At 55.8% G+C, this 12,501-nt stretch overlaps 1 protein-coding gene across 2 annotated transcripts in view; it reads left to right on the top strand.

The window, feature by feature from the left end:
- LOC140387499 (WD repeat-containing protein 72-like) overlaps nucleotides 1-12,501 on the top strand; it is a 510,520-nt gene that overhangs the window by 35,100 nt on the left and 462,919 nt on the right. For both annotated transcript variants that reach the window (XM_072470674.1, XM_072470672.1), the window contains exon 4: nucleotides 12,262-12,362. In XM_072470674.1, coding sequence (XP_072326775.1) covers nucleotides 12,262-12,362 — 101 coding nt within the window. The remainder of the gene's footprint in view (nucleotides 1-12,261; nucleotides 12,363-12,501) is intronic.

Here is a 12,501-nt window from a genome sequence, read left to right as displayed (position 1 = left end):
ACTTTGGAGAAATGTTCTTTGCTATCTACTATCACATGTCCCTCATAATTTTGTACACCTCAATCAAGTCTCCCCCCCACCCCCCCCACCCTCAGCCTCTCTTCATAGCTGAGAAGTGCCAGCCCAGGCAACATCCTGCTGAATCTCCTCCGCACCCTTTCTAGTGCAATCACATCCTTCCTACAGGGTGGTGACTGGAACACACAGTGCTCCAGCTGGGGCCTAACCGGCAGTTGATACAACTCCATCATAACCTCCCTGCTATGCCTCAGCTACTAAAGCCACATATCCCATATGCCTCCTGTTGACCAAAATACAAACCCCTTGAGTTTATCCAGCAATAAGTATGCGAGAGAGAGGGAAATGTATGGCTTTGCCTGTTACACTCTGACTTCAGAAAAATTAGGTCTGTTAAGCATGAAAAGATCTTTGTTCAACCTATGTTTATCAGGGCTCTCTCTCTCTACACTGAAGTGTTTTATAAAGCTATACATCTTCCTCTGTACGTACTCTACACACTGGAATCAGTTTTAATGACCTGGAGAGGGAACTGTCTCTGGGCATGACTGAACTGTCATTCGAATCTTGTGGCTGGCCAGGAATCAATGTGGGAAATTGATTCATGAAGTGTGGTAACATGCTCTTTGTTGCAAAAAGAAACCTTCATTTTGAGGTCACTTCGACTTATTATCTGACAAGACCATAAAGCAAGGGGAAACTGCACGGTGATATTAATAACAAATGTTAAATAAATAGTTTAATGAATATGTTAAAATAAAAATTGTATAAATCTCTTTTTTTTTTAAATATGTTTATTCAAAGTTTTTCAATAATTTTTACAAACCACTCCAAAAAGGAAAGAGAATATACAAAATAAAAATAAAAAGGGCAATACGCCAACAAACAAAGCAACTTAATCCTCTTAAACGATTTAACAAATTAGGAACAAACTGGGGCAAACGCCCCTTACCTAAACCGAAACAAGAACCCCCTCCCCCTGCTGCTGCTATTGACCTCCATCTAACGTTCCGCGAGAATGTCAAGGAACGGTTGCCACCGCCTGGAGAACCCCTGCACAGACCCTCGCAAGGCAAACTTTATCTTCTTCAACCTGAGAAACCCCACCATGTCATTGATCCAAGCCTCCACGCTTGGGGGCTTCGCGTCCCTCCACATTAGTAAGATCCTTCTCCGGGCTACCAAAGAGGCAAAGGCCAGAACTCCGGCCTCTTTCGGCTCCCGCACTCCCGGCTCGTCTGACACCCCAAATATCGCTATCCCCCCAGCTCGGTTTTACCCGAGTATCCAAGACCTTGGACATAGCCTTTGCGAAGCCCCTCCAAAACCCCGCAAGCGCCGGATACGCCCAAAACATATGGGCGTGGTTTGCTGGGCTCCCCGAACACCTCACACACCTGTCCTCTACCCCAAAAAACTTACACATCCTCGCCCCTGTCATCTGCACCCTGTGCACCACTTTAAACTGGATCAGGCTGAGCCTGCCGCAAGACGAGGAGGAATTAACCCTGCCCAGGGCGTCAGCTCACAGGCCCTCATCCAGCTCCTCCTCCCACTTGCCTTTCAGCTCCTCCACCGAGGCTTCCTCCGCCTCCTGCAGCTCCTGATATATCGTCGAGACCTTACCCTCTCCGACCCACACGCCCGAAACCCTCGGAGTCTTACTTGCCCATACAAACCCCATAATGCTCTTGCTCACTCGCTTGAAAAAGGCCTTAGGGATGAGAATAGGCTGGCACTGGAACACGAACAAGGACCTAGGGAGGACCGTCATCTTAACGGACTGCACCCTGCCCGCCAGGGAGAATGGCAACGCGTCCCATCTCTTAAAGTCCTCCTCCATCTGGTCCACCAACCGCGCCAAGTTGAGCTTATGCAAGACCCCCCAACTCTTGGCCACCTGGATACCCAAATACCGGAAACTCCTCTCCATCCTCTTGAGCGCAGCTCCTCCAGCCTCTCCGCCTGACCCCTCGCATGCACCACAAAGAGCTCGCTCTTCCCAACATTGAGCTTGTATCCCGAGAAGTCTCCAAACTCCCTAAGGGTCTGCATGACCTCTGCCGTCCCCTCCACTGGATCCGCGATATACAAAAGCATGTCATCCGCATATAATGAGACCCGATGCTCCTCCCCTCCCCAGACCAACCCCCTCCAGTTTCTAGACGCCCTTAGTGCCATGGCCAATGGCTCAATTGCCAGGGCAAACAGCAGGGGGGACAGGGAGCACCCCTGTCTCGTCCCACGGTCCAGTCTGAAGTACTTTGACCTCAGCTGATTTGTCGATACGCTCGCCACCGGGGCCTGGTACAACAATTTGACCCACCCTATGAATCCCTCCCCGAACCCAAACCTTCCCAGCACTTCCCACAGGTACTCCCACTCCACCCGATCAAAGGCCTTCTCCGCGTCCATTGCCGCCACCACTTCCGCCTCCCCCCCCCCTCCGAGGGCATCATGATCACATTCAGGAGCCTCCGCACATTTGCATTCAGCTGCCTGCCGTTCACAAACCCCGTCTGGTCCTCATGTATCACTCCCGGGACACAATCCTCAATCTTAGTGGCCAGGACCTTCGCCAGCAACTTAGCGTCCACATTGAGGAGCGAAATCGGCCTATACGAGCCACACTGTAGCGGGTCCTTGTCCCGCTTGAGGATAAGTGAGATCAGTGCCCGAGACATCGTCGGGGGAAGAATCCCTTCTTCCTTCGCCTCGTTCAAGGTTCTCACCAGCAACGGACCCAACAGTTCCACGAACTTCCTATAGAACTCGACCGGGAACCCATCTGGTCCCGGGGCCTTGCCCGCTTGCATGCTCCCCAACCCCTTAACCAGCTCCTCCATCCTGATGGGGGCCCCCAAACCTTCGACCTGTCCCTCCTCCACCCTCGGGAACCTCAATTGGTCCACGAACCGCCGCATCACCTCTTCCCCCTCCGGGGGTTCTGACTTGTACAGGTTCCCGTAGGAATCCCTAAAGATCTCATTTATTTTGGCTGGACTCCGCACCGTGTTTCCCTCTCTGTCCCTGATTCCTCCAATTTCCCTAGCCGCCTCCTTCCTACGTAGCTGATGCGCCAGCATCCGACTCGCCTTCTCCCCATACTCGTACGCTGCCCCCTGCACCTTCCTCCACTGGGCCTCAGCTTTCCCCATAGTCAGCAAATCAAACTCTGTTTGGAGGCTCTGGCGCTCCTTCAGCAGCCCCTCTTCAGGGGATTCCGCGTATCTCCAATCCACCCTCAGTATCTCCCCCACCAATTTCTCCCTCTCCATCCTCCCCCTCTTCTCCCTGTGAGCCCTGATTGAGATTAGCTCTCCCCTGACCACCGCCTTCAGCGCCTCCCAGACCACATTAACCGGTCCCTCCCCATTATCAATGGCCTCTATGTACCTTTGAATGCACCCTCGGACCCGCCCACAAACCTCCTCATCCGCCAGCAGTCCACATCCATGCGCCACAGCGGGCGCTGGCCCCTCTCCTCCCCCAACTCCAGCTCCACCCAGTGCGGGGTGTGGTCCGAAATCACTATGGCCGAATACTCCGTCCCCTCCACTCTTGGGATCAATACCCTACTCACCATGAAGAAGTCTATCCGTGAATAGGCCTTGTGCACATGGGAAAAGAAGGAGAACTCTCTCGCCGCTGGCCTGGCAAACCTCCAGAGGTCCACTCCCCCCATCTGATCCATAAACCCCCTCAGAACCTTAACCGCAGCTGGCCTCCTGCCCGACCTCGACCTAGATTGATCCAGTGCCGGTTCCAGTACCGTATTGAAGCCCCCCCCGCCCCCCCATTATCAGGTTCCCTGCCTCCAGATCCGGGATCCGGCTCAGCATGCGCTTCATGAACCCTGCATCGTCCCAATTCGGGGCATATACATTCACCAGCAACCCCCGGGCCCCCTGAAGACGACCACTCGCCATCACATATCGACCGCCTTTATCCGCCACAATACTCACCGCCTCGAAAGTCACCCACTTGCCCACCAGGATTGCGACCTCCCTGTTCTTCGCATCCAGCCCAGAGTAAAAGACCTGCCCCACCCATCCCTTCCTCAGCCTGCTCTGATCCGCCACCTTCAGGTGCGTCTCCTGTAACATAGCGACGTCTGCCTTCAGTCCCTGTAGCGCACAAAGACTCCGTGAGACGAATAGAGTGAAGTCGATGAAGCTTTATTAAGCGTGTCTGTTCCCCCGCAGCTCGATAGTAGAATGGCCTGCGGGGGAGGACTCCGGCTTCTTATACTCCGCCTTCAGGGCGGAGCTAGAGGTCAACGGCCAACCAGGACCCGGGATCTGTCAGCCAATGACATTAGGGCTTCCAGTCCCACATGACCCCTAATACATACAACCACATTCACCCCTTGTCAAAAATGAACCCGGCGGGGTGATGCTTCGCATGGTGGTAAGGGTTTACAGGGCTGGTCCTGGGAGGAAAACATTCATATGGCAATACAGTATGTACAATTTTGTCCTGTTTCAACTATTTACAGAAGGTATCGGGAGAAAAGCAAAATGTTCTTGTGAAAAGTCCATATATTGATTTAGATCGACGCCACGAGTCGGTCGGGCGGTCTGGTCGTCCGTGTCGATCGCCTTGGCCCCGGTGGTGGTGGTGGTGCTTGTACCGGTGTTGTCGTTTCCGGGAGCCTTACGGTTTCAGCTTGGGCTTTATTGTTGGTCGGGCCTGAGGGGAGGGGAACCGATCCTCCTGGGAAGGGGGCGGTCGCGGGGTGCGGCGGTGGCAGGAAGGGGGGGGGGTTGGGTGAATGGTGTCGGGGGTGTGTGTGGGTTGCCGGCGGGCGCCAGATCCCGCAGGGAGACCATGTCCTGTCGGCCGTCGGGGTACTCCACGTAAGCGTACTGCGGGTTCGCGTGGAGGAGGTGAACCCTTTCGACCAACGGGTCCGCCTTGTGTGCCCGCACATGCTTTCGGAGCAAGATGGGTCCTGGGGCCGCCAGCCAGGTCGGCAGCGACGTTCCAGAGGAGGACCTCCTAGGGAAGACAAGGAGACGCTCATGAGGCGTTTGATTAGTGCTCGTACATAATGGCGACCGGATGGAGTGGAGAGCGTCCGGGAGGGCCTCCTGCCACCGCGAAATTGGGAGGTCCCTGGACCGTAGGGCCAGTAGGACGGTCTTCCAGACCATGCCGTTCTCCCTCTCTACTTGCCCGTTCCCCCGGGGGTTGTAGCTGGTCGTCCTGCTTGAGGCTATGCTCTTGCTGAGCAGGAACTGGCGCAGCTCGTCACTCATGAAAGAGGACCCCCTGTCGCTGTGGACGCATGCGGGGCAACCGAACAGTGTGAAGATGGTGTTCAGGGCTTTAATGACTGTGGCCGCGGTCATGTCAGAGCAGGGAATGGCGAATGGGAAGCGGGAGTATTCGTCCACCACATTAAGAAAGTATGTGTTGCGGTCGGTGGAGGGGAGGGGCCCTTTGAAATCCAGACTAAGGCGTTCAAAGGGGCGGGAAGCCTTAATCAGGTGCGCACCATCCGGCCTGAAAAAATGCGGTTTGCATTCCGTGCAAATGTGGCAGTCCCTTGTGACTGTATGGACCTCCTCTAAAGAGTATGGGAGATTGCGGGACTTGATAAAGTGGAAAAACCGAGTGACCCCCGGGTGGCAGAGGTCCTCGTGGAGGGTTTGGAGGCGGTTAATTTGTGCGTTGGCACATGTGCCGCGGGATAGGGCATCGGACGGCTCGTTCAGCTTTCCGGGACGATACAAGATCTCGTAGTTGAAGGTGGAGAGCTCGATCCTCCACCTTAAGATCTTGTCGTTTTTGATTTTGCCCCGCAGTGCATTATCGAACATGAAGGCTACCGACCGTTGGTCGGTGAGGAGAGTGAATCTCCTGCCGGCCAGGTAATACCTCCAATGTTGCACAGCTTCCACTATGGCTTGGGCTTCCTTTTCCACTGAGGAGTGGCGGATTTCTGAAGTGTGGAGGGTTCGAGAGAAAAAGGCCACGGGTCTGCCTGCTTGGTTAAGGGTGGCCGCTAGAGCTACGTCGGAGGCGTCGCTCTCGACCTGGAAGGGGAGGGACTCGTCGATGGCGCGCATCGTGGCCTTTGCGATATCCGCTTTGATGCAGCTGAAGGCCTGGCAAGCCTCTGTCGACAGAGGGAAGGTCGTGGTCTGTATTAGGGGGCGGGCCTTGTCTGCGTACTTGGGGACCCACTGGGCGTAGTATGAAAAAAACCCCAGGCAGCGTTTCAGGGCTTTTGAGCAGTGCGGGAGGGGAAATTCCATGAGGGCGCGCATACGTTCGGGGTCGGGGCCTATTATCCCATTGCGCACTACATAGCCCAGAATGGCTAGCCGGTTGGTGCTAAAAATGCACTTGTCCTCGTTGTACGTGAGGTTCAAGGCTTTGGCGGTCTGGAGGAATTTTTGGAGGTTGGCGTCGTGGTCCTGCTGGTCGTGGCCGCAGATGGTTACATTGTCGAGATACGGGAACGTGGACCGCAACCCATGTTGATCAACCATTCGGTCCATCTCCCGTTGGAAGACCGAGACCCCGTTTGTGACGCCAGATGGGACCCTTAGGAAATGGTATAATCGCCCGTCTGCCTTGAAGGCTGTGTACTTGCGGTCACTTGGGCGGATGGGGAGCTGATGGTAGGCGGACTTGAGGTCCACGGTGGAGAAGACTTTATATTGGGCAATCCGATTGACCATGTCGGATATGCGGGGGAGAGGGTACGCGTCTAGTTGTGTGTACCTGGTCTGGCTATAGTCTATGACCATCCTTTGTTTCTCCCCTGCCTTCACTACTACCACCTGTGCTCTCCAGGGACTATTGCTGGCCTGGATTATGCCTTCCTTTAGTAGCCGCTGGACTTCGGACCGAATGAAGGTCCGGTCCTGGGCGCTGTACCATCTGCTCCTAGTGGCGACGGGTTTGCAATCCGGGGTGAGGTTCGCAAACAAGGACGGGGGTTGCACCTTGAGGGTTGCGAGGCCGCAGATAGTGAGTGGGGGTATTGGGCCACCGAATTTGAACGTAAGGCTCTGTAGATTGCACTGGAAATCTAATCCCAGTAAAGTGGGGGCGCAGAGTTGGGGAAGGACGTGTAGTTTGTAGTTTTTGAACTCCCTCCCCTGCACCGTTAGGGTAACTATGCAGAAACCTTGGATCTGTACGGAGTGGGATCCTGCAGCTAGGGAAATCTTTTGTGCGCTGGGATAGGTGGTCAAGGAACAGCGTCTTACCGTGTCGGGGTGGATAAAGCTCTCCGTGCTCCCGGAGTCGACTAGGCATGGTGTCTTGTGGCCGTTTATTAGCACCGTTGTCGTCGTCGTCTGGAGTGTCCGGGGCCGAGCTTGATCGAGCGTAATTGAAGCGAGACGTGGTTGTAGTAGTGGAGTAGGGTCCGTTGTTGCCGTCCAGGATGGCGTCGGGGATGAACAAAATGGCTGCCCCCAAACATCGCACATGGCTGGGGGGTCACAAGATGGCGGCGGGGGTGGACAAAATGGCCGCCCCCAGGTGTCGTACAGGTCTGGGGTGGTCCAAGATGGCGGCGCCCTTCCTCCCCTCGTGGTGGCCGGGACCCAAAATGGCGGCGTCTGCGGGTCGCACATGGGGCGCTGGGGGGGTTGGGGAGCGTTAGGACCGCGCGGGGCTCCCTCATCTCTGGGGACAGCGGTGGTCGGGACCCAAATTAGTAGCGCCGGCGGGTCAGACGTGGGGCGCGCGGGGGGGGGGGGTGGTTTGGGGGGCGTTAGAGACGCGCAGAACTCCCTCTTCTCCGGGGAGAGCGGTGGTCGGGACCCAAAGTGGTAGCGCCGGCGGGTCATACATGGGGCGCGGGGGGGGGGGTGGTTGGGGAGCATAAGCTGCGTGCAGGGCTCCCTGTTCTCCCGGGACCGCGGTGGTCGGGACCCAGAGCGGCTGCGCCTGCGGGTCGTACATGGGGCGCTGGGGGGGTTGGGGAGCGTAAACGGCTTGCAGGGCTCCCTATTCTCCCGGGACAGCGGCGACCTCGCGGGACCGGCACACAACCGCGAAATGACCCTTTTTCCCGCAGCTCTTGCAGATTGCTGCGCGAGCCAGGCAGCGCTGCAGGGAGTGTTTCGCCTGGCCGCAGAAATAGCAGCGGGCGCCCCCGGTGCGACTTGGCGTTTGGACCGCGCAAGCCTGTGGGGTGTCCGGGGGGGGGGGGTGGATTTGTCGTGACGGGTGCGTACGGAGCCCAATGGGCTGCCGCGCGGTCGGGGCCGTAGGCGCGGGTATTACGCGCGGCCACGTCTAGGGAGGCTGCTAGGGCCCGTGCCTCTGAGAGTCCTAGCGACTCTCTTTCTAGAAGTCTTTGGCGGATTTGGGAGGAATTCATACCTGCCACAAAAGCATCGCGCATTAACATGTCCGTGTGTTCATTTGCGTTCACCGAAGGGCAGCTGCAGGCTCGTCCCAAAATCAGCAGCGCGGCGTAGAATTCGTCCATCGATTCTCCGGGACCTTGCCGTCTCGTCGCGAGCTGGTAGCGAGCGTAGATTTGGTTAACTGGGCGGACATAGAGACTTTTCAGTGCTGCGAACGCTGTCTGGAAATCCTCCGCGTCTTCGATGAGGGAGAAAATCTCCGTGCTTAACCTCGAGTGCAGGACCTGTAGTTTTTGGTCTTCTGTGACCCGGCCGGTGGCCGTTCTGAGGTAGGCCTCGAAACAAGTCTGCCAGCGCTTGAAGGCTGCTGCCGCGTTCACTGCGTGGGGGCTGATCCTCAGGCATTCCGGGATGATCCTGAGCTCCATAGTCCTTTTTAGGCACGCTTAATAAATTGTAGCGCACAAAGACTCCGTGAGACGAATAGAGTGAAGTCGATGAGGCTTTATTAAGCGTGTCTGTTCCTCCGCAGCTCGATAGTAGAATGGCCTGCGGGGGAGGACTCCGGCTTCTTATACTCCGCCTTCAGGGCGGAGCTAGAGGTCAACGGCCAACCAGGACCCGGGATCAGTCAGCCAATGACATTAGGGCTTCCAGTCCCACATGACCCCTAATACATACTACCACAGTCCCTTTAAGTGCGCAAACACCCGGGCCCTCTTGACCGGCCCATTCAGGCCTCTCACGTTCCATGTGATCAGCCGGATCGGGGGACTACCCGATCAGCCGGATCGGGGGACTACTTCCCCCCCACTCCCGCCGACTAGCCATCACCTTTCTTAGGCCAGCCACGTGCCCACGCCTCCCGCACTCCCCAGCCCCCCAGACGGGGGCTCCCCGCCCCGACTCTCCCTCTTACCTCCAGCTTCCCCTCAGTCAGTACAGCAGCAACCCAGATCCCCCCCCCCCCCAACCCCTCCTCCCCCAGCCAGGCAATTGCCTAGCCCCCGTGCTCCCCCCATTGCATTCCCGTACGTCAGCTGACTCCTGCTGACCGCGGCCGCTCCTGCCTCTGCCGATGATCCCCCGATTGAATTCCCCCTCGAAGTCTCCCCCCCCCCCCCCCCCCACCAGTGCGAGCTCCCGTTCGGTACCGCCCCCCATGTCGGGCCACGCCCCTCCCCCCTTTCGCGTGGGAAAAAGCCCGCGTTCCCTGCCTGGGCTGGCCCCGCCCCCTGTGGCGCTGCATCTTTCTCCTGCAGCCTCTCCCCGACCCCCAAAGGCCCAGGATCTCCGGCCCCCACTCCCCCCTTCAAACGCGGGGAACAGCCCCTCCCAAATCAATACACATACCCAGAAAACATACACATCAAATCAAATCGCCCCTTCCCACTCCCCAGCATCCTCATACCCTGCCGCAAACCACTAATTCGAGTCCAGCTTTTCATTTTGGATGAGGGTCCACGCCTCGTCCGGCGTATCAAAATAGTGGTGTCGGTCCTGATGCGTGACCCACAGCCGCACTGGCTGCAACGGCCCAAACTTCACCCCCTTTCGATGGAGAACCGCCTTGGCCCGGTTGAATCCTGCCCTCTTCTTGGCCAGCTCTGCACTCCAGTCCTGGTAGATGCGGATTGCAGCATTCTCCCACCTGCTACTCCGCTTCTTCTTCGCCCACCTCAGGACACACTCCCTGTCGGTGAAACGGTGAAACCGTACCACCACAGCCCTCGGCGGCTCATTCGCTCTCGGCCTCCTTGCCAGGACTCTGTGTGCCCCATCCAGCTCCAGGGGCCTCGGGAAGGCTCCCGCGCCCATCAACGTGCCCAGCATCGTAGCCACGTACGCCCCAACATCCGACCCCTCCACGCCTTCAGGGAGACCCAGAATCCGCAGATTCTTCCTCCTCGACCTGTTTTCCAGGTCCTCGAACTTCTCCTGCCATTTTTTGTGCAGCGCCCCGTGCGCCTTCACTTTCACCGCCAGGCCCAGGATCTCATCCTCGTTATCAGAGGCTTTCTGCTGCACCTCCTTAATCGCCGTCCCTTGCGCCCTCTGGGTCTCCACCAGCCTCTCGATCGACGCCTTCATAGGGGCCAACATCTCTACCTTCAACTCCGCAAAGCAGCTTTTCAAAAATTCCTGCTGCTCCCGAGACCACTGCCTGGTCTCCACCCGCCGCCATCTTGCTTTTCCGCACCCGCTCTCCTCTCTGTTCCAGTGCTGCATTTTTGACCGCTCCGCTCCTGGTCCACTCCATACAGTGCTGGGGGAACCTCACTGCTGCCTTCCCACACCGGGAATCGCCGTCCAAGTGCCGCTGGGGCTCCTTAAAAGGGCCCAAAGGTCCGTTCACGTCGGGAGCTGCCGAACGTGCGACCTACCCAAGCATAGCCGCAACCGGAAGCCAAAATTGTAGAAATCTCTTCATTGTAAAGATCATTCAGAGCAATGTCATCTCATGGTTCTTTATTTCAAAAAGGAAGTGATGTGTGCCAAGCCATTTAGGAGTTCGCTTTAGAATATCCCCTGGCCGTCCTGTGAATATTTTTTGTTTAAGTCAAGATGCACAATAGGCTTGTTGATTAAAATGGTCGATGGCAACATCCACAATTATCCACTGTGAGGATAACTTTAAGGGCAACACAACAAATTAAAGGTCACCTGGCCTGGGGGACCAATTGGGACTCAGAGTGGTAATCATCCCAGGGGGTGGAGTCCTCTTAGGCAAGGGACATGCCGGGAACTAGCTGTGGCCATGTGGCTGCTGAACAATTCTTATGAATAAACTCCTTTCAGTAACGGAGTCTCTGAAAGTGGGTCATTACAATAACCCAGCCTAGCACAAGTCATTAAAAGCCACAATACGCCGCTAGTAATGAGTCTGATATTACAGCCATCCTGCTCTTCCAGGGGTGACCAAGTCATTTTGGACTGGACAGAATGTGATCTCAATGTTACTGTCTGCAAATACCTGTGTTCATGAAAGAAACCACATAAAGGGTGCCCAATTGATCCTGCAGGTAATTAATTTCCCAGAGGTCCTGTGATTGGTGCCAATGAAAGGGAGACATGTTCATGAGATTAAAAACGTTGCCACAATTTGGCTGTTAAGACTGACACCTTACAAATCTCTCCCAGTATAAGTTTTGCTTTGGAATCTAAATCTTTGTCTCCATACTTGATGGGTTGACACGTATAGTTGTAGAAACGATGGGTAGAATTTAATACCCTCCCCTGGGCGAGTTTGGTGGAGGGGGGGGCATTTAATTGGGCAGAGGTTGGCAGGTGGAGACCCCGCCATCTTCCTGTCTCTGTCCCGATCAAGTCCGATACAGGAAGGCCTGTGGATGCCTTTCTTCCCACGCTGCTCAATTAATGTCTGCCTAAGAGCTACATCACACTGCCACTGATCTTCATCCAGCAGCAGACTTGTGACTCAACGTGTGGGATGCCCAAAATGCAAACCCTGCCAGCGTTGCTTGCAGGCTTTAGGTTGTGTATGGGGTGATGGGGGGTGGTGGCATTGATGGTAGAAACTTGCTTCAATGTCACTCAGTGCCTAGTTGAAGGACCCCTCCCCTCCCTCCCAAACCTGTGACTCCCATACTGCCGAGGTCTCTCGGCAACTCTGGGCCTTGATGGTGCTGCCAAACAAAGCACAGCTGCTGCCCACTGATTGGCCGGCATTTTCAGGGGGCTGGACTTCTACCCCTGGGGTCCTTGACCCTGGGGAAGACCAGCTGCTGCCCACTTCAATGGACCTTCCTCAAAGGAAGTGGCATGGGATTCTTGCTCACTCTCTCGCTGGCAGGTGAGACCCTCACTGCCTCCATTAAATACCATCCAATGGTTTTTTTTAGATTCATTTCACGTGTATTAGCACTGTTTTGTATTCTCCTAGACTCTACCAAGAATCTTCCTGTTTGGCCACACTTCTTCCGTTACGTCCCTTGGCAAAGCCAGTGAGAAGCAACCGTATATCGTCAGTGCAGCTGAAAATGGGTAAGTCTTCCTGACTAAATGGATGCCTCCATGCATCTGTGCTGAATTGCACCAAATGTGACCAAGAGAATAGGTGAGTCATTGCCAAGCTTCAACCAAAACCCTTCTTAACTGGCACAGATATGGCCTTCCTTCTGTC

Source organism: Scyliorhinus torazame, chromosome 12, assembly GCF_047496885.1.
Source record: "Scyliorhinus torazame isolate Kashiwa2021f chromosome 12, sScyTor2.1, whole genome shotgun sequence".
Taxonomy (NCBI): domain Eukaryota; kingdom Metazoa; phylum Chordata; class Chondrichthyes; order Carcharhiniformes; family Scyliorhinidae; genus Scyliorhinus; species Scyliorhinus torazame.
The sequence above is the reverse complement of the archived record's forward strand: the minus strand, read 5'-3'. Positions and strand labels throughout refer to the sequence as shown.